The 21,477-nt window shown below is 42.0% G+C and overlaps 1 protein-coding gene across 2 annotated transcripts in view; it reads right to left on the reverse strand.

Annotated features, from left to right (window-relative positions):
- OTUD7A (OTU deubiquitinase 7A) overlaps positions 1 to 21,477 on the reverse strand; it is a 224,118-nt gene that overhangs the window by 70,292 nt on the left and 132,349 nt on the right. For both annotated transcript variants that reach the window (XM_019504354.1, XM_019504355.1), the window contains exons 6-8: positions 17,660 to 17,761; positions 14,389 to 14,516; positions 12,212 to 12,324 (exon numbers count right to left, since the gene is read on the reverse strand). In XM_019504354.1, the coding sequence (XP_019359899.1) occupies positions 12,212 to 12,324; positions 14,389 to 14,516; positions 17,660 to 17,761 (343 nt within the window). The remainder of the gene's footprint in view (positions 1 to 12,211; positions 12,325 to 14,388; positions 14,517 to 17,659; positions 17,762 to 21,477) is intronic.

Below are 21,477 nucleotides of genomic sequence, written 5' to 3' on the forward strand. Positions count from 1 at the left end.
GGGGGGGGGGGAGGGGTTTCCAATTCCAAGATGGCAAACCCCTTTCCCAAACAGAGTACTTCCGAGGCAAAGGGAGGGACTTCTGGAAGCAAAGGGCAGGGGTTAGGGTCTGAGACTTCCAGTCCCAAAATGGCAACCAGGAGGCAGGGCACCCATCAAGGGGCAGGGCCACCCTTACGGCCCTCGACAGCTCACCAAAACTCATTAAGTGGCCCTCAGCCAAAATAATTGCCTGCCCCTGGGTTGGAGGTCTAGCACCCCTACTATAAAGCAATAGGCTTTGTTGAAGAATGACTAACGTGACATGTGGGACCACCACTACTGGCTCATATTCACATTGCTGTCCGAGTTTGATATTAAAATTAGAAGATTGCAAAATACAGCATTTCACCCATTAATGGAAAATGAGGTCCCATTTAAATACTAAGGAGAAATGCAGTAAACCCTCCCACTACTTCAGGTTATATTGCTCTGACTTTAAACAAATTAATTTCAGATTTTTATAAAGAATGAGAAGAGAAAAATCTATAAATATCTCAAAGTTAACAAATGAAAAAATAAACAAATATTCAGTCAGTATATGTTCTCTAATGCATATGAGGCATAATAGACAATTTTGAAAAGGAAAGTTTACTCTTCACTCACAAATCTTACTTCTTTGGCTCCCACTCACCCATTTCTTCCCAGAGGAAACTTGACTCATCAGCTCCCCAGAGTGATTCAGATACGTTTCTAATTCAAACTTAGAAATGAATGTGTGGAGTTTTTATTATTAATGTTCATTATATTACATTTGTCAGAAGAAAATAATTGTGTGCAATGTGTGGGCACTGTTAGAATGTATGGAGCAAATACTGTCACCTTCCCATAGTCCTGATGGCATCAGTTCCCCTGAAAATATTAACAGAAAATCTTGTTATCCTATTCAAGGAGCACCAGCAGAATTTAAATATATGAGGAACAGATTTATATAAAGGGGCTGTAATATATAAACCTCAAACTCAACGGTTACCTTGTCCATCATTGTAACTGTGTAAGACTGTTCCTTAAAGGACAGTTCCTACCATTTATAACTCCTGTAAGCAATGGAAACACATATTTATTTTTCAAGCTACTCAACCTCACTTTTAGGATTTTTTTTTTTTTTTTTTACTGATATACAATTCATAGTTTCCATCTCTTAATTTCCTATTGCTACTACTGATTGAAATCTTTTTACTCTCTCATGTTCACAGCCTTCCAACATTTTCCAACAATTGTGTCACACCCATGGTTCTTGCTTAGAGAAAAACGAGGTTAGGAGAATCACCCCTTTGGCAGGAATAAATCCTCATAAGGTAGTTTCTCCCAGAAGAAACTAATGGTGTCTATACATGTGCTCTGGGGCAGAGGAGGGTGGTTTAATTAGAGCCGCTCCCACACAGCCACTCTAATTAAAACGTCACAGCATCATGCATCATCCCACATTTCATCAATGACTGCAGGGGCACTTTACCTAAAGCTCGTTCAACGAGTTTTAGTTAAAGTGCTCCCACTGCCATTTTGAAATGCGGGACGCTGAATACACATGATGTTGCAGCACACTGGAGCATTCCAATGAGAATACTCCAGGAAACTTGCTTAATCAAGGCTGTTCTGACATGTTCTAATTAGAACATGTCACAGCATATGTACATATACCCTAAATGTCTGTAGGAGGCCTATTTCCAGTCACACATTTCAGCCTGAAAGGTGAGCAGTAATTAGGTCTCAGAAAAGCACACTACCGGGTTTTAATAGCATTTCAGCAATTAACTTATTTCTAGCCCAGAATTAAACACAATACATTATTTGTACATGGGAAATAAATGTATTTCCTCCTTGTGTTTTCCATACCTAATTCAAGTAATTCTATTAGGAAAAACATGCAAGTGGTATATAATATTTGTAGTCTGGATACTTTGTTCAAACTTATTTATATTATGGTCGTATATTTGTTATGCTGTTTTTGGGAGCATGGCATTTAGCCAGAATCCTTAATAAATTGAACTGAATTGAACTGAGTTGAAATATGTAAGTGGGCTGAGTGTGTGAGAGAAATTCACTGTACAATGCTGATTGATGTAGATTTATGATCTTTCAGTTGCATAGCCATGTTTGTTCTGTTTGAGACGAGACTAATTTCTCTTTATTAGAAAAAGTGTGAGAGGGATGATTAGGAAAACACATAGCAACAGAGATGCTTATATCTATATTAAACTCTTGCACATTATGTTACTTGAATGAGGTTTTGTGCTTGTGCTTTTTTGTATATGAATGTGTGCTCCTTGCATACTGCATTCTGTAATCAATTAAATATCTATAGTACAACAGGAGTTTGTCAGATATGGGGCAGCATCTTCTCCATATACACTCTATATTTTGAAGTCATAAGCCAGTTTCATCCAGCATTTTTGCTCAGATTTGCTGTGTTCCATGTAACTTAAGTGTTTATGATACCAAGAGATCCCATTTCAAACTGAACTGCACCGGAGTTATGTTAACCAACCATGTTTATGTAACTGTTCTTAGGTTACATTAAGTTGAAATATAGTTTAAGTCAACTGAGAATCAGTCTCTAATAATACACCCCACACCAACAGTACACTGTTTTTCACTGATATTCTAAAATCTATTCATTGTTGTCCTAACACGGTTCTTTTTCCACAGATTCCTGTTTATTTCACTGAACTAGTCAAGGAGAAATATACCTTATCACCTAAAATCTAAATAATTTCAAAGGAACATCTTTGCTAAATGGCTTTCTATGGTCTACCTGCCTCTAAGGGGTACTGCAAGGACTCATTAATGCCACTTTGAAAAGGTGTAAAGCATTACATAAAGGCTGCTTATTATTAAAGGAAAGCATTGCATCAAAAACCTCATCAACAAGGCTAGGGACAGAAATTACACGTAAGTATAAGTGATTGGAAACTCAGAACAAATTGAACACAGCAGTAGTTGAGTGCATATAAACCACTTTCAAAATGGCCAAAACGAGTTTAAGATAAACCTGCATGGATGTAGTATCAGACTTAACTGATTTATGTTAACTCAATTTATTGAACTTCTGTCTCAAATTCCCTCCAGATTCAAGTTAACTTGCAGTCTTCCAGCATCCCAGGATGCTTTGCACCCCCCTCTTTCACAGGTGGGTGGGCTAGCTTTGGCCCAAGCTTTCTTTTCCATCCCAAGCAGTGCGGCGTGCTCTAGCATGCCCAGCTTCTGGCCTGGGTCACTGCAGGCATGCGACTGCATTTCCAGAATCTAAAGTGTGCTCCATGCATTCCTGGGGCTGGGAGCCCCCATCAGCTGATCAGAGCCTGCACCATCATCTGACTAGAGCTCCCAGCCATCGGAGCATATGATGCATTCCCGTGGCTGGGAGCTCTGATTGGGGAGCCATGCTTGCTACTTGTCAGTGCGGGGGAAAGCCCTGAATTGGGATCCTTCTGCACGGCAATATGGGATTTGATGCAGGAACTCACAACTGTGCCTCATGCCATGTACATGTAGAAGGGCAGGATGCACAATTGTGAGGAACCCACATCAGATCCCATTGCACCTTTACTTTAACTAAGCTATCAGGAACCTTAGTAACATTTCGTATGTTGAAATGTACTCTTTTGCTATAACTTAGGAGGCTTTAAAGTTTGAGTCATCTATGTTTAACTAGATGCCTGATTTTCCCCATCTCCCTTCTGTTTCTGAGTTTAAGATGACACAAGGGAATACATCAAAATATCAAGGAAGTTTATCTTCCTCTTAGCTTTAAAGATAAATTATCATCTACCTACAAAAACAACCTTTGATATACATCTACTTGAGTCATGGATGGACAAAAATGTTGAAATAAATGGTTCCATCCTTTTAGCTTCATTTGTACAGGCACATGACATCTATCATTTGGTTGGCTCCATTATCTTCCCTAGGAAGGGGATGCCTTAACAATGAATAAGACTAGTTACTACCACAGGCTTCTTAGCTCCTTTGACTGAAAATATTCTATAAAATGGCTATGAGGCTCTGGAAGATACTTTGAAGACAGGGCAAATAAAAAGTAATGGCTAGGTCCTTTTAAAAAAATAAAGCATGGACTATTTTTTCCCTTAAACCAAAACAGTTCTTACGGCTTTTCAATTCAATAGCACTGCTTTTGGCTGGAGATGAACATAAATGAAACAATTCTGGTAGTCTGAGATTTACTTTGCCAATATTGATGAGGTATGCAAGTCAATTGTGAAACAATGACTTCTTCATTGTTAATTAACCTATTTAAACTGACTGCAGAATTCAATTTATAAGGGTCAAGAACTCAAGCTGCAGCTTCGCTCTATTCTCTATTTTCCCGTCCCTTCTGTCTTCCTCAGCATTTGCTCTCACAGAAAAAAGGTTCTCAAAGAAACTGGTTGAGGTCGACAACTGTAGATTTCATACACGTTAATTTCAATCACACAAAAACTCACTCACTAGTGGGTAAGGCGCCATATTTCACAATTTATGTTTGTTACTGAGCTTCTTTCAACAGACACATATCTTTTAATGTTTCAAGTTGTTCTGCTGCATCTACAATTCAAAGGTGATTTTTAATTTTTTAAGCTTAATAAATAACTCCTACATGTACTTACATTGTCACTCAAAAACAATATTCTTTGAAATGTTATTTTCTTAGGTAGGGGCTACACTCTAAGGAAAAGTGCATTTAGGATGGCAACCTGGAAAAACTCAAACATTTACTGAAGCAATATTCTTTGAAATGACTGAAGTGTTTAGTCCTCATTATTCTCTTAACAGGAATCTTACACTAATAATTTTCATCTGATTTGTCAATCATTTCCCACTGCCGCTTCCCCTCCCCCATAGCAGAAACGCCACGCACACTTAAAACATGTAACTCCAATGTAAACTAATTATACAAGACTTAACAAATAATATCAGACTTTTTTTCTTTTCAACTACGTTTTCTTAGCAAGGAGCTAAAAAGAGATTTTTTTTTCAAAGGGCTGGCTGCCTCTGGCATATGCAACCACTTCCATTTCAGGAGATCTCTAATTGGAACACACTGAAGCTGTGCACTTCATAAAATACAGCATGAGGAAGACAGAATGAGGTTGTGAGAACTGATGAATAGCTGAATATAGTAGAAATGTGAAGTGAATTTTTAAAAAAATATTACAGCAAATTTATAGGATATGTATCTCTGTCTCTCAACACAAAAAGGAGATAAAGAGTAAAAATAACTACCTGATATATTCTAAGTAAGAAAAAAATGAGATAAGCATGGCCAGTAAGCAAGTTGCCAAAGAAACAAACAAAACATCAAAAATACAACAGAAAAATAGAAAAAGAAAAGACTGTTCCAAGGAATTTCTTGCTTCTATCATAAACAAGTTAAAAATGCTGCAAAAATACCACATTCTGTTGCAGCACAGTACCGCACAGTTAAAAGACTTTTTCTAAAGACCTTTTTTACCCTTACTGTGGTTTATGCCTCCATATTGTATAATTACCTGTAACATACAATTTTCTCTTGCGGGGCAAGAGTAACCAGAGAAAAGAATGAAGAGACAACAGCCGACTTCAGTTATAATACCTTATTTATGAATGAAAAATAAAGTTCTTGTGTTCTTAGGGCTGCTCTATTGCAATTAAAATGATACTTTACTGCATGGAGAACTTCACTGAGACCGAGCTTTCAGTGCTGCTTCATGTTACATACTAACCAAATCTAGAAGGAAACCAATATTGTTCAAAGGTATCATTTAATTTTCTTGGTCAAATACTTTGCAAAATAATTTATTCTCCATATTTTTTCTGAAACCTGTTTTTTTGCTTAAACTAAGTAAATACTATCAGTAAATTCAACAGGATTAAGTCCTACCATAGGCCTTGTTGCCAAAATACCTATTACAATAAGTTTATTTAATTGAAATATACTTAAGGAGCTATCCTATATAATTCAGTTATATTGACAAACCGAAACATGAAGGCTGTACCTAGTTTAATTGCCTGACATTTTAAAGTGTAATGGCTGGATGACTAGTTACTGCAAAAGAGTTTAATTCTACAATCTACGAAGTTTAATCAAATCAAAGTAGCTACAACTTTTCCTACTATTGCAGGTCAAATCCAGAGTAATAGATATGGAAATCACATAATACTGGTCATCTTAAAACTAGATATACATGCCCTGAGCTCACCTCTTGTTGCCTCTAGGAACTGTTCTGCTGTTTACTTTAGCACAAAGAATAGCAAATTGCTTCTAATTGGAGAAACCATCATCTAATAATTCTCTCTGAAGATTTTCACTGCACTTTGTTACTCCTAATATATATTTTTTTCTTTTTTCTTTTTTTCCTCTTCTGCTAAAAAAATAGATTTGGGTGTTTTAGAACATGGCTTGTCGTCATGACACCACTGATTTGTTACTCCAAACCTTTATGATGAAATCCTGCCCTGAATCCTGATGTATATCTTCTGCAAGCCAATTGCCTTCTGACCACAATTAGGTTTCAAGTCTGATATGCTCTGTAAAAATACACTGTTGTATTACAGTGTGTGATAGCACATGGTTGTAATGAGTTAATTTCTCTCTCATTTTCTTTCCCCAAACCAAAGATGTTCATGGCCTGTGTATCCTCCAGTAACCCTGGGTTCTGAGGCTGGTCCATGGGGCAAGAACAGGGTCCTTATTTTAGTAAACATCACCCCGTTACTAACGTCCTATACCGTCTTTGGATACAGTTAATCTTATTTGTGTCCAAGTAATCTCTATAAACATTTAAGACCTCCAGGACAATCACTGTTAGCTAACTTCCTCCAGGCTTGACATCTCATCAGACCACTGTATGGTCACAGACACACAAATGCATTAACCCATGGCAAGTCATAGAATCATACAATCACAGAAAATTAAGGTTGGAAGGGACCTCAGGAGGTTATCCAGTCCAACCCTCTGCTCAAAGCAGGACCACCCCCAACTAGATCATCCCAACCAAAGCTTTGTCTAGCCGGGTCTTTAAGAACTCTAAGGATGGAGATTCCACAACCTCTCTGGGTAATCTGTTCCAGTGTTTTACTACCTTCCTGTGTGAAAATTCTTTCTAATATCCAACTAAAACTTCCCTTGCTGCAGCTTGAGACCATTGCTCCTCGTTCTGTCATCTGCCACCACTGAGAACAGTGAGGCTCCATCCTCTTTCAAACCCCTCTTCAGGTAGCTGAAGGCTGCTATTAAATCACCTCTCCGTCGCCTCATGTCTGGACTAAGAAAACCCAGTTCCCTTGGTCTTTTCTCATAAATTGTGTTCCCAAGCTGGCTCATCATTTTTTGTTGCCCTCAGCTGGACTCTCTCTAATTTGTCCACATCCTTTCTGTAGTGGGGGGTCCAAAACTGAACACAGTACTCCAGATGTGTCCTCACCAGTGCCAAACAGAGGAAGATGATCACTTTCTTTGAACTGCTGGCAACACCCCTGCTGGTGCAGCCTAGTATGCTGCTAGCTTCTTTGCAACAAGGGCACACTGTTAACTCATATTCAGCTTATTGTCCAGTGTAACCCCCAGGTCCTTTTCGGCAGAGCTGCTGCCCAGCCAGGCAGCCCCCAGCCTGTACTGATTCATAGGATTGTTTCATTCTAAGTGCAGGACTTCGCACTTGTCTGGATGCGCCCATGAGGTTCAACAAGGACAAGTGTGCACGTGTCTCTCGCAGCATCTTGAAGCCCTTTGAGACACTGCATGAGGGATGTCCAGGAACAAAAAAACCATTCCCTGCACTGCAAATTTGTAGCACAAGGGAAAAATTAAACCCCTGGATATCCAGGAGGTGCACAATACCCTGGGGGAAAACATGGGGCAGGGCATGGTCCCAGACCATGCCTTGAGGCAACCAGAGGCTCAGTCCTCCACAAAGAGGCTCTGGTAACCAGCCAGAGTGTCTCTGCGGCTGGCCCTTCCCCTGGTGCTGAAGCACGCTGCCTGCCTATGCAGGGCAGGCAGTGGTACAAGCTGCAGGGATCTGGACCAAGCTTCGTGACAGGTAAGTAAGGGATTAGGGGGCTGGAGAAGAGGGGGGAAGGGACCATGGGGGAGGCCCTGCTAAGACCCAGCCCTAGTTCATTCTCCCAGCTCCCCATTCATTCTCCCCACCCCTCGCTCATTCCCCCTGCCCTCCGCCCATTCTCTCAGCCCCTCCAAACTCACTGGCAGGCGCAGCAGCCTCTGAGGCTAGAGATGAGCAGGGGAACAAGCAGGGAGCTGGAGACAAGCAGGAGAATGAGCAGGAGGCCGGAGACGAGCAGGAGAAGGAACAGGAGGCTGGAGACGAGCCGCTGGAGATGAGCTGGAGACTTCCCCTGCTGTCTCCAGCCTCCTGCTCATTTTCCTGGCTCTCTCTAGCCTCCTGCTCATCTCCAGCCTCCCAAGGCTGGAGACCAGCAGGGGAATGAGCAGGGGGCTGGAGACCAGTGTGGGGGCTGGGAGGGGGCTTTAGCCCCTGGTGGACAGGGGGGCTGGGACACTGCAGGCAGGGTAGTCCATGTGCTGTGTGGGGAGGCTCTGTCCTGTTGCCCTGTGGGGGGCAGGGGACCCACCCCTCCTAAGTAGCTCCCACACCCACAATCCCCCCACATGTACTCACACACTAACCTGCATCCCCCCACATTTTTCCATACCCACCCACATCCCCCCACTCCCCTTCCCATCTCTCTTCTGCAAACCCCACAATCCTCCCATTACACACCCACCACGTGATAAGGAAACCAAAAGCAAACATTAAAACATATAGATATTTACAATTTATTTTATTATGATGCTAGAGACACTGGTAGGCTTCCAAATTGCTTTAACATGGTAAATATGGCAATAAAACATTGCCCATCTGATCAATCCCTCTGTTTGTTCTAATTGTGGAAGAATGTGGACTTTGGGTTATTTTAAAAAGTGAATTTGGGATGCTGCTTCAGCGGTTTAGCTGGCACAAGGGGCTATGTCCCCAGATACCAAGTGGCTGGGCCTCAGAAGTTCCCGAGGGCAAGCAGCCCTGAGCTGCTGGCCAGGGCAGGTTTTTATACTTCTGGGGCCAGCACAGATGCTGGCCCCAGGCTCTAGCTTCCCCTGGCTGCAGATCCAAGAGGAGACGAGCAGGGTTATTTTGCCCTAAGTGGCACAATTTGCTCCACAACAAAGTGCATGTCCGGGCATGTGGACTGAGGCAAAAAGCCCTGGCTCAAATTTGCACTGATTCTATTTGAGTTGCTGCAAGTGCACGTGCTTGCATGTGTGGACACGTCCCATGAGATTTCTTTTGGCCCAATCCTCCAATTTGTCTAGGTCACTCTGAATCCTAGCTCTACCCTCCAACATATCTACTACTGCCCCCAGCATGGTATCACCTGCAAACTTGCTGAGGGCACACTCTATGCCATCTTCCAGGTCGTTCATGAAGACACTGAATAAAATCAGCCCCAGAACCAACCCCTGGGGCACTCCGCTTGATACCAGTTGCCAACTAGACATCAAGCCATTGATTACTACCCTCTGAGCCCAGTGCTCCAGCCAGTTTTCTATCCACTTTACAGCCCATTCATCCAGCCCGTACTATTGTGGGAAACCATATCAAAAGCCTCACTAAAATCATGGTACAGGAAACCCTCGCTATTCGTGAACTCTGGATTCATGGATTTAAATATTTGCAGGGGAGGGCAGAGATGGGAGGCGGGCAGAGAGCGAGTGCCAGGGATATGGATGGAGGCAGCGGTAGTGGCACCTTTTCCCCTGGAGGCAGCCATGGTGGTGCTTGGAGCAGCCACAACAGTGCTCAGGGAGAAGAGGTTGGTCCCCAGGTGCTGCAGGGGAGCACCATGAACAATGGCGGGGGGGAAGCAGGGCACATCTGTGGAGTCTGATGGGGAACCCCGTCAGTATTCACTGATTTCACCATTTGCGGGGAACGTATCCCCCACGAACAGCGAGAGTCTCCTGTTTATCTCATCCATTGGTCTCCTTGCATCCACAGAGTCCGTCACCTTGTCATAGAAGGCAATCAGGTTGGTTAGACATGACTTGCCCTTAGTGAATCCGTGCTGACTGTTCCTAATCACCTTCTTCTCCAGATCCTTAGAAATGGATTCCTTGAGAATCTGCTCCATGATTTTTCCAAGGGACTGAAGTGAGGTTGACTGGAATGCTCTTCCCTGGATCCTCCTTTTTCTCTTTCTTAAATATGGGCACTATTTTTGTCCTTTTCCTATCATTTTGGACCTCCCCTGATCACCACGATTTTTCAAAAATGATGGCCAATGGCTCTGCAATTTCATCAGCCAACTCCTGTTCTTTCGCCACTGTTGACTGCTTACCTCTTCCCCAAACTGTGCTGCCTAGTTCATCAGTCTGGAAGCTGACCTTGCCTGTGAAGACTGAGGTAAAGGCGGCATTGAGTACTTCAGCCTTTTCTGCATTCTTTGTCACAAGGTTGCCTCCCCCATTCAGTAAGGGACCCACACTTTCCCTGATCCTCCTCGTGCTACCAACATACCTGTAGAAATCCTTCTTGTTACCCTTCACATCCCTTACTAGTTGCAACTCCAGCTGCACTTTGGCCTTCCTGATTTTGTCCATGAATGCCCGAGCAATGCTCTTATACTCCTCCCTATTTATTTGTCCAAGTTTCCCCTTCTTATAAGCTTTCTTTTTGTGACTTACTTCACTGAACAGTTCCCTGCTAAGCCAAGCTAGTCTTCTGCCATACTTGCTAGTCTTCCTGCATGTTAGGATGGTTTGTTCCTGCACTCTCAGTAAAGCTTCTTTGAAGTACAGCCAGTTCTCTTGGACTCTTCTCTCCCTCACACTGGCTTCCCAGGGGATCCTGCCCATGAGTTCTCTGAGCAAGTTGAAATCTGATTTTATGAAGTCCAGGGTCCTTACTTTACTGCTCTCCATCTTTCCTTTCCTGAGGAACCTGAACAAAATTGTCTCATGGTCACTGCTGCCCAAGTTGCCATCCACTATTACAATCCCCACCAATTCTTCCCTGTTTATGGGCGCAGGTCAAGAAGACCATGGCCTCTAGTTGGCTGCTCCACCACTTGCACTATGAAGTTGTCTCTAGTAGTCTCGAAAAACTTGCTGGATTGCCTTCACACTGCTGTATTGGTCTCCTAGCAGATGTCAGGGTGATTGAAGTCCCACATGAGAACCAGGGTCTGTGACTGGGAAACTTCCAATAGTTCTTTGAAGAAGACATGCTATCATGATTTTTAAAAGCTGCAAACTCTAAAGATGCAAACCTAAAAGAAGTTTAGTTTTCCCATAAAGGTAGTCAATTTACCCTTAAATGAACTGGCCATTTTCTCATGCTTTAAAATGCCTGCCTGTGAAAGCACAGCCTGTCTTTCACATTTTTAAATGCACAGCCTGTTCATTTTGCCACAATGTGCTTTGCTCCAGGTTAATGCCACAAGCTTCACTTCTCCACACCTGTGTCAATGACCTACAATACTTCTATGACCTACAGATCTAGCCATGACCTGCTTCATCTACTTCTCATATAGTTGAAAGTCTACAACATTCATGGTCTATGACCCTAATCTGGCAGCACAGAATTTTGAATAAACCTGTTTCTGTATGTTTTTATCATTAAGAATATGAAATAAGAAACAGTGAAAAATATAATTTGTGGGTCCTTCCTGACAATCTCCTAAAACTACAGTGTGGTTTTGATGAAGTCATTGGCACCTTGTTTTTCTACCTTCCCCTACTTCTGTGCTTCACCTCCAACACCTCAGTAAAAGCTATCCTTTTAGCTGATGTTTAATGAGGTGGAGGGTCATTCTGAGGATGTGAGGCACCCCTCCATCTCTTTCAGGATCAGCATGATTGCCTCTATATTACCTCCAAAAAGCAAAAAATTGGAATGTGTAGAATTCTGGTTCTTCTGCATAGTTGCTGAGAAATCTGTCTCTGAACTACTTGCCCAACTTGTTATTTGTAATAAGAGATTGCAATGAAATGCTGAGCATTATTACAGAATGAGTAGATAATGGGATTCTATTGTACCAAATAAACGAGTTAAAAGTGCCACAAATACCCCATGAGCTTTTTCAAATTCTAGGACACATACTGGTTGAATAAGGAATAGATCCTTCATGCTGGAATAAGAAGCTATAAAAATTTGTTACAATCCAAACTTACCCACCACCAGTACCTCCATTTTTGCTAAAATGGGTGCGAGGTTCACTTGAAGCCAGCTTAAGAAGTTCATTCCATTCCCGTTCCCACTCTTCTTCTGTGTAAACTAAACCCGACTAGGAGAAAGAAGAGCAAGTATTGTAGGATACAACAGTACAAAATATAATATATATCACCTACTAGACACCATGACACGCGAAACAATACTGTAGTTCACACCAGGTGCTATTTGAATACATAAGTTCAATTGCTTTGAACCATTATGACAATATAATTTACTTCTTGAAGATGAAGAGCAACATGTTATTAGAACACACACAGATAAGATGTTTTTTAATTTTTTTTTCAGGAGGCTTTAAACTTGCTCCTGCACAAATACATACGCAACATTTTTCCTGTCGAAATTCAGTTATCTCATATGTGAAATTTCTGATGTTTTGTTTCTCAGCTTCCAGTGTTATTGTAGAACTTTGCTCTCATCCTGAAGCTATGATGGGGCTGGGAGAGCTGCTAGCAAACCACATATGTACCCTCCTTCATTGTAGTACTTGCAATTACTTCCCACTCCTCCTTTAGGTGATTGAAGCAGAATATTTCCAAAGACATAAAGAGCAGACAGGTGGCTTTAGTTCCTTTGTGTTTTCAAGCAGAACAAAGACGACCCAGCCAATGATTACTCAAACAGCTTTGAGACAGCAAATGCGAGTTAGATTTTTGTTAGTGCTCATATTTTGGTACACCCACTCTCATTAGCAATCATTATCTGAGAATATATTCATTTCTCTGTGTGTGTGTGTGTGTGTATATATATATATGAATAGCATTAATATCAGCTGCAATTGTTTAGCCACATTCATCTGGTTGTGTAGGGTTAGCATTCATGCTGGAGTATTTAGGAAATTAATTATTTTATTCATTCCACTGTATCTACCACTAATGGAAGCACCAATTCTCATACTGAGAGAATAGAGGGATTAACTGAGAAACAGAACACCAGGGCTTTGAGACAGATTAGCTATTGTTGTCTTCAAAGGTGCTATCTCTTACTCAAATTCTTATCCAATTTGCTACAGTTTTTTGTCTTTTAATAGTTTGCACTGAGAACGGATGCTGAAGAAATTCAGTTCTGCTACCCAGATAGTGAAGCAATGCCAACAGATCCCAGCAACATTGGTCCAAAGGAGTCGCATGCAGAATTAATTTCTGCTGAAAAGAAATCTGTTTATTTAACATTATGAATGTTTGTTAAAAAAAGGATACATTTTAAACCCCTACAAACCATATCACAATAATGTTTATTTGTAACAACTGGCCTTGTGCAAAGCAAACCATCACATAATTTGAGTTCTATATGAAAATGGGGAAGGAACTGGTGATATGAGAAGAGCTTGAAAAGGGGTCAGATTCTGCTTCTAATACAGCTGCCTGGAGTGCCAAGATGTGTGCTGCTGGGAAGGGATGTATCTTGTGTTGAAAGCATTCATTCAATGGGAGCTTTAGAAGGGGGGAGCGGGTACATTTTCAGAAATCACAGGACCCTAACTTGTTCCTTGGCACTTTTCACTACAAATAACCTCCAACCTCTGCACTATAGAATCCTTAAAAATCTAATCCCAATGCAAAATGGGGCTGAAGCAGAAAGGGTCCTCTTTACCTACAGGAGCAGAATGAACTCTGAAATGCAGTTTTTCCAAACCCTGTTTGGACATGACCTATTTCAGCAAAATGTATGAAGGATCCAACTTAAAACTACTTCAAGATTACAGGTGATAATCTGTGTTTCAATATCTGCTCTTCATTCTCGGCATGATCACAGAGATTACTGGAGTTTTCATTTTTATCGTAGAGCTTCTTTTTTTGGATTTAGCCTGGACTTTTAATGCCTTTATATATTTTTTCCATAGGTAAAAAATAGTTATATTTGGAGACCTGAATTTTTACCTGGTACCAAACAAGGCTTGAACATGGATGGTGCAACACTACGTATGTTTGTTTTACTAGCCTACACTAATATCTTTAGTTGCACATCTGACTTTCATGCTTAAGGTCTATTTTCATGCAAAAAAATTAATGCATATAGAATCTGGTAGAAGCAAAAGCTTTTACAAGGAACATCAGAGGAATGGATGAAAATGACATCCGCTATACACTGGTTTAAATTGTTTTTAGGCCATACTGACCTCCTTATTCTGTTGGGTCTGCTGCCATCTCCACCTTCTCTTCAGTGCTTCCCTTTCAGCTCCACTTCTCATCATAGTGTAGAGTGCTTTACGTAATACCAGATCCCTGTCATGAAAACCCCACATCCCTACAGCAAATAAATAAAAAAAAATAAAAGCCATGAGTGAAACAGATCCAGTATTTATATAGAATAAACTATTACAGAAAACACAAGTTAACACTGCTCTAAAAACAAAAGCAGCATATATTATCAATCATTTGTTAAAATTCTCCTTGATAACCACTAATTCCCTTTCATTATTTTCTGGATTCCCTAATGAAAATTCCCTAATAAAATATAAAAAGGCTAATGAAGAACAGTGTGAAATTCTTACAGAGTCTAGTCAGATAAAGACATGACTAAGGTTCTCATTAGTCTCATAATATGTGTTGCATTACTTCAGCTTTGCCAAGGAACTGAACACTCAATGCACAGGTCTTTATTTTAGCGGCAGAGTTAACAATTGACCATGCAGAGATCAGAACGCTAATGATAACTACAGGCAGTTATGGCTATCTCAAACAGTGACAGATACCCCACAGGCCTCCACTTTCACACAGCATGATAAAAAATGTCCTCTGGCAGTCATGTCCTAATAAAGAGACCAGTGTTCATGATTATTAGGAGTCTAAAAATAGAAACAACCACAGGCTTTCAAACTGTTGTTAAGATAACAAAAAATGTCTTCCTAAGCAAATGAACTCCAACACAAAAGAGCCATACATCTCACCACGACACGTGCCCATAGGCAATCATGTTTCAATTATCATATTGCCAGCCATCCACATTAAATATCTTTCTTCCAAAGTGTGCAAGTCAAAAGGCCCCAGCCAATTGTTGTAAATAATAAATAGTCCCTCATAGGTAAAATTAGATAAAGAAAGCCAAATGAAGGAACCTTGCAAGGATTCAAATCTATTTCGTTGTTTACTTGCCTTCTGTTTCAAAAATAAAATGATCCCCTCTACATGACTAGAAAAACACTTTTTAAAAAGAAGATGTCTTTTGAAGTTCTACTGGTGTGAAATTTCAGCTCCCAAATAACTGTCAGGAAATAAACAACATACTAATTTCCAACAGTAGAACCACAAGGTTGTATTTCTTTGATGCCATTTGTAGAAAGTTTATGGTGTCCTTGAATCAACTGCAAACACACAGGAAAAAAGTTCTACCTTACATTAAATTCTGTTGCCCGTGTAGTTGCCCTTTCAAAGGACTGAATATATCAAGCATATTTAGATTTTAATTTTTACTGGTGTCAAGATGAATGTTTACAAATATCAGGAGAAGATGAGCCTCATGATGAAATAGTAAGCCTGAAGCCAACAGGAATTTTGCCTGAACCAAGGCTGTAGGACTGGACCCATTATAGGTAACACAGGCCCCTTCCACATGTTCCAGATATTGTGCGATCAGTTGGTTAATTGTGCAACTACCCTGAGACAAGCTACACATGTAAACTAGTTATTATGACATTAAAAGCTCTAATCATCTATAGACTAAGTACAGACAGTCAAAAAAGCCTGAGGTTGAATCATTCAATCTTTGCAAATTAGTCTAAACTGCACAGACTGAACCAAGAAGCAAGAGAACAGATATTTACTTCTGATTCTGGAAATGCAGCCATGTGTCTATGGTGGCTCAGGCCAGAAGCTGGGGAGCGTTAGCGTGCGTCTTCCCTTCTGCAGTGGCCAGAAGGCTGGAGGCAAGCTGGGAGAGAAGTGCTCCAGGGCTTTTCCCAACTCCCTGCTCCAGCTGAGAGGGGCATGGCCAGGTCCTGGCAAGCCCACTGAGTTTGATGGGGGAGGGGATTTAAACCCCCTAGCTAGTGGAGGGGAGGAGAGGGGTGTTTAAACCCCCTCCTCACCCTGCATAGGACCCCAGATGGGTCTATCTGGCAGGCCTGAAGCAGACCTTAACAGACCTTTACCCCGCTCGAGAGGGGGTGTGTGGCCAGATATTGGCTTGACTCAGCACCCTGAAGTGGAGGGGAGGGAGGGGGGTTAAACCCCTCCCCCAGCCTGCACAGGGCTCCAGCTGAAGTCTGCTCTTCCATCCTTCTCTTCCACCTCAGCCTGCCAGCCTGGGGCCTCCCTCACCCTAGCTGGGCTCCTTAAAGCCTCCTGTCCCCCACCTCATTCTGCCAGTCAGGCCCAGGGTCTGCCCCCTCCCCACTCCAGCGGCAAGTGGGGAAAAAAGCCTGTAAGGGGCTGCTCTGCTCCCACCAGGCAGACCTTACTTGGGGTCTAGAACCAGGTTTCCCACCCTCACACCCTTCTCAGCCAGCCAGAGCAGCGGTAGTGGTCCAGCTAGGGAGAAGAGGGGTGGGACCTACCCTGTTCTGCTGGAGCATACAGCACAGCCCAGGGCTGCAAAGCATCCTGAGATGCTGGGGGACTGTGAGTTAACCTGAACCAGGAAGGTGTCTGAGACACAAGTTCCATTAACTGGTTTGACCTAAATCAGTTTAGTCTGATACTACATCCAACCAGGTTTCAGCTAGTTTTATTTTTAGCCATTTTGTACACTGAACTTCTATTCTGTTACAGGTTTAAACCAGTTTCTGATCACTTAAACTGGTTTGTGTCTAAGTTCTGTCCCTACTCATAAAGTTAGAGCTCGGAAATGTGTACTAACTTTAGAGCTGGCTGCTATCATATTTTAATTTGCATGTGCAGCAAGGTCCCATGGATGTGCAAGGGTGTGTGAAACCTCCAGAGCTGAGGGTGTGTGGGCTACAACCATCACTGATCGCTCCTCAACTGAGGGGGCTGAGGGGGTCACAGAACTTGCTCCATGCTGGTGCAGGTGGAGCCTGAGATCAGGTTCCCACTGCACTGGCCATAAGGCATGACAGGATCTAATGTGTGATCCCACAATCACACCTCCTGCCATGCACGTGTAGCATGTAGTGTGACTGTGGATTGAACACTGGATCCCATTGCACCCTTACCATCATGTGTACAGGGGCCCATACACTAGCCTTACAGACAAGGGTTAGCTTGTTATTTCAGTTCCTTTTCAAAGAACAAACAGAAAACCACATTTATGCTTTAGCATCTTTTTACTAAGCATTGCTATGAGTGGAAGAACAAGAACAGTAGAGTATATTATACTTGAGGCACCCTGTCAACAAAGAAACTTTGCATCTAAAAGACGTTCCTCCTGTTTTTGTTGGGAAAAGTAAAGCTTACATGTATCACAAGCAGCACATCCAGACTCTCTCTTACCTAATGAGGCAGCATGTAAGAGACAGTTCCCATCACCGGTTGTAGCCAATGGAAGAAGACGTTTGCAGCTTGTACACACTGTGGACCACCAATTGAGACGGCCTGAAAAAGGAAGTGTTTATTAAAACTGTATACTATGAAATAGGGCAGGCTAAAAGTACAGACAATAAGAGGGTATAGAGCTGATGGATAACACTAAAGGGTTTTAGTGCCCACTGCAAGGCCATTCTCCCTGATTAAGCCTATCTGTCATAGGTACCAACTTTTATTTTTGCCGGGGAGGTGGGAGGGAGGCTAAGATGATGGACATGTGGAAAGTTTTATACATTTCAGGTGACAGTCCACTTCCACAGGGGGGCCAGGGCCCTCAGGCCCCCCCTGTACTCAGCACCTCTGCTACTCATAATACCAGAGGTTAAAGGTAAGCATCAGTAGCTACGAAAGGAAATGAAGGTAGGGCAAGTGTAACAAAAATATTCTCCAAATGTACTTAGAACGAACCCAAGGATTGTTGGAATAGTTTTCACTTTGGATTAATTTTTATGAGGGTCAAATTCACAAGGGTATTTAGGAGCCCCCCTCCCACTGATTTTAATATCTCACTGTTTTTAACATGTTGGTTAGGCTCATACATAACTTTGTGAATCTGGGCCTTCATTTCTAAACATACCTATCATTGGCTTTATCTATATAGAAGGCAGATACCTTTCATTAACAACATATTCCTATGACAAATGTTTTATTTGTGCTACAAAGACAAAATACATATTCTAGGAAAGTAAAATTCAAAGCATAAAGATATTTTATCTTTCTGACTAAATGCAAGCAGTGGGAGAATTTATCAGATGGAATATTTTGATGCCTGATTTTCCTCACAACTCAAAGCAATGTACATCAGATGCTTAGCCTCCATCTTGTGAGCGGACCTGGCCTGCAGAGCTTTGTCATTTGGCTCTTGGAGCTCCCCAAGGATCCAGGAATTCGGCAGCAGAGGAACAGTGTTAATTGCTCTATACCACTGCCAGATTTCTGGACCCATGGAGAGCTCTGTGGTCCAGATAACATCATCCCATGTCCCAGATTTTGCCAGTATGTGGTGGTTTTATGGCTACATCTAGTATGTGGGGTTGTGCCAGAGCCAGATCATATCTGTGGACCAACTCTATACTGGAACCAGCTTATGGACTGGCCCTTTTTGCAGGATCTGGATTTTGGGGCCAGAGAGGTTTAGCACAACTGATACAAATCATGATTAAGTCTGCTGCAATCAGTAGTTCTATAAGGCTAAGGACAGACATTCAAAAAGCCTGAGCCTGAATTGATTCAATCCTTGCAGGTTAGTCTAACCTAGCTAGGCTGAATCAGTCTGTAACTATACAGAGATCCCAAAAATGCAGGCACATGCCTGCATTGGCTCTGGCTAGAGGCCAGGGCGGGGCTAGAGCAGCCCTCCCTTCCCATCCAAGGTGCTGAGCTGAGGGGGGCATGGCCAGGCCCTGGCAGGACACTCTAATTAGAGAGGAATCCCCCGCACCTTCTGAGAAGCCCAGCAGGGAATTGATAACACAGTATTTATCACCCCTAATTCAGTGTTTATCATCCCATTAAGAAAAAAACAGAGGGACATTACCAGCTATCCATTGATTCTACTTTTGTCCCATCTGCCACAGCATGGACCGTAGCCAGCATGTGGTCTGCTAGCTAATGCTGAGGGGTATCTGTGTAAGGTAGGGAATCCCTGCTTAGCAGGGAGTGGGGAGAGAAGCAGGGAAGTAGGGGGAAGCCAGGCAGATGCCTGCAGTCTCTGCTGAGCTCCAGCTAGGGAGCAGAGGGGAGGAGCCAGCTCTGCTGTGGAACAGAAAGCCCTACTCAGCCCAGGGAGCATGTCGGGATGCTGGGGGAGTCTGGTGTAACTTAAACCAGCAAGGGGTCTGGAACAGACATTGAGTAAACTGGTTTGACCCAAATCAGTTAAGTCTGACGCTACATTCTACCACGTTTACCTCAAACCGGTTTCAGCCATTTTCAAACTGATTTATATGCACTGAACGTCTGTTCTGTTACAGGTTTAAACCAGTTTCTTATCACTTAAACTGGTTTATGTGTAATGTCTGTCCCTGGCCCAAGTTGAAAAGGATAGTAAATGAGAAAGGAATCTAGCTCAAGGTCTATACTACTATTTAACTTTCCACTTCAAAATATTTTTCACTTAAAAAAATACTTACTAGTTTGCCCTTGTAACAACATGGTCCATTTTATGAAATAAGAAACTGAGACAAGGGAGCGGTTAAGGGACAGATTTTCAAAGACATTTGGGGCTCCTAAAGATCCTGATTGTCATCTAAATACCTTTGCAAATCTGGCCATCACTGAGTTTGCTAAACTACAGAGAGTTTCAGTGTCAAGGACATTTCTGGCTCACAGACTTCAATGGGCCAGCCTGCTAGAGCTCTAGATCATGTTATAAAGGGGCAAATGCATATTCTTGATTTAGGCCAAGGAGCAAGCTCAAAAACAAAAGGAAGCAGGTGGTTGCTAATGGTTTGGTTAGTTTGTGTGTTCTTCCTGCTGTTTTTGAAAAGCTGGCAGTTACAAAATTTGGAACTGATAGAATGAGTAATGCACTGAACAGTTCATAGTGGGTCAATCAGTATCTGCATCTGGAGACTTTTTCTGCCTTCTTCTTCTGATTTTGGAAACATCACCAATAAGATGAGCAATGGTTAAAATCCGGCACAAGTCCGGGCCATGATTTTCCCACAACACCATTGTTGCAAATCACTATAAAATATATTTTAAAATGTACACATGCAAAACAAATTTGTAAGAGCACAGGGAAATTATCTATATTTTTGAGATACCTGGTCCTGCTTTTAAAATTAGGCTTTTTAATAAACACTGATTTAAAAGTAAGAAGATAGTTATTTTCTGTTAATGATTCACTATTGTAAATAAACATACAGAAGAAGTCTGCAGTAGAAGATATAATATTTATGGTAGTTTTGTATCAATAAGTGTCCTTAAGAATAAATTATTCTAGGTTGCAAACAATAACCATTTCATTACAATTACATTAAAAGTGTCTTAACTGTTAAGAGTTAGTATATGGCATAAAATAAATGTACTGGAGATAGATTATTAAGAATAATTCACCATATGGCATAGGGTGGGTAAAATAACTAGTAGTGCTTGACTTCAGGAAGGCTAACTTCAGTGTGCTTAGGAGTCTAGTCAATGACGCACTGCAGGATAAGAGTATTGGTGAGATGGGAGTCCAGGAAAGGTGGTGTTTTCTAAAGGAAGCGATCCTTCGGGTACAGAGGGAGACTCTCTCAGTACAAGGGAAAAGGAGCCAAAAAACTCCTTGGCTGAACAGGGAAATCCAGGAGAGTCTAAGGACAAAAAGAAGTTATATAGGCAGTGGAAGCAGGGAGAAACTACCAAGGAGGAGTATACCTACTTGGCCTGCACTTGCAGGGAGGCAGTTAGAAAAGCCAAAGCAGCTAGAGCTGAGGCTGGCAACACAAATTAAAGACAACAAAAAGTCTTCTTTTAGGTATGTAGGGAGTAAAAGGAGGGTGCAGGGCAGCATAGAACCCCTACTGAACAAGAAGAAGCAATTAGTGATAGATGGGGGGACAAGGCTGAGCTATTCAATGTTTTTTACCTCAGTGTTCTTGAACAGGGGTCAATGTAAGTCTCCTAATGGGTTCTTAGATGGGCACCAGGGGGACACCGGCCCACCAACTGTCAACACTGACTTGGTGCAGAGTCACTTGGATGGACTGGATGTATTTAAGTCAGCAGGCATGGATGAG

This window comes from Gavialis gangeticus, unplaced genomic scaffold, assembly GCF_001723915.1.
Source record: "Gavialis gangeticus isolate Ggan-Ray unplaced genomic scaffold, GavGan_comp1, whole genome shotgun sequence".
NCBI classification, from domain to species: Eukaryota; Metazoa; Chordata; order Crocodylia; family Gavialidae; genus Gavialis; species Gavialis gangeticus.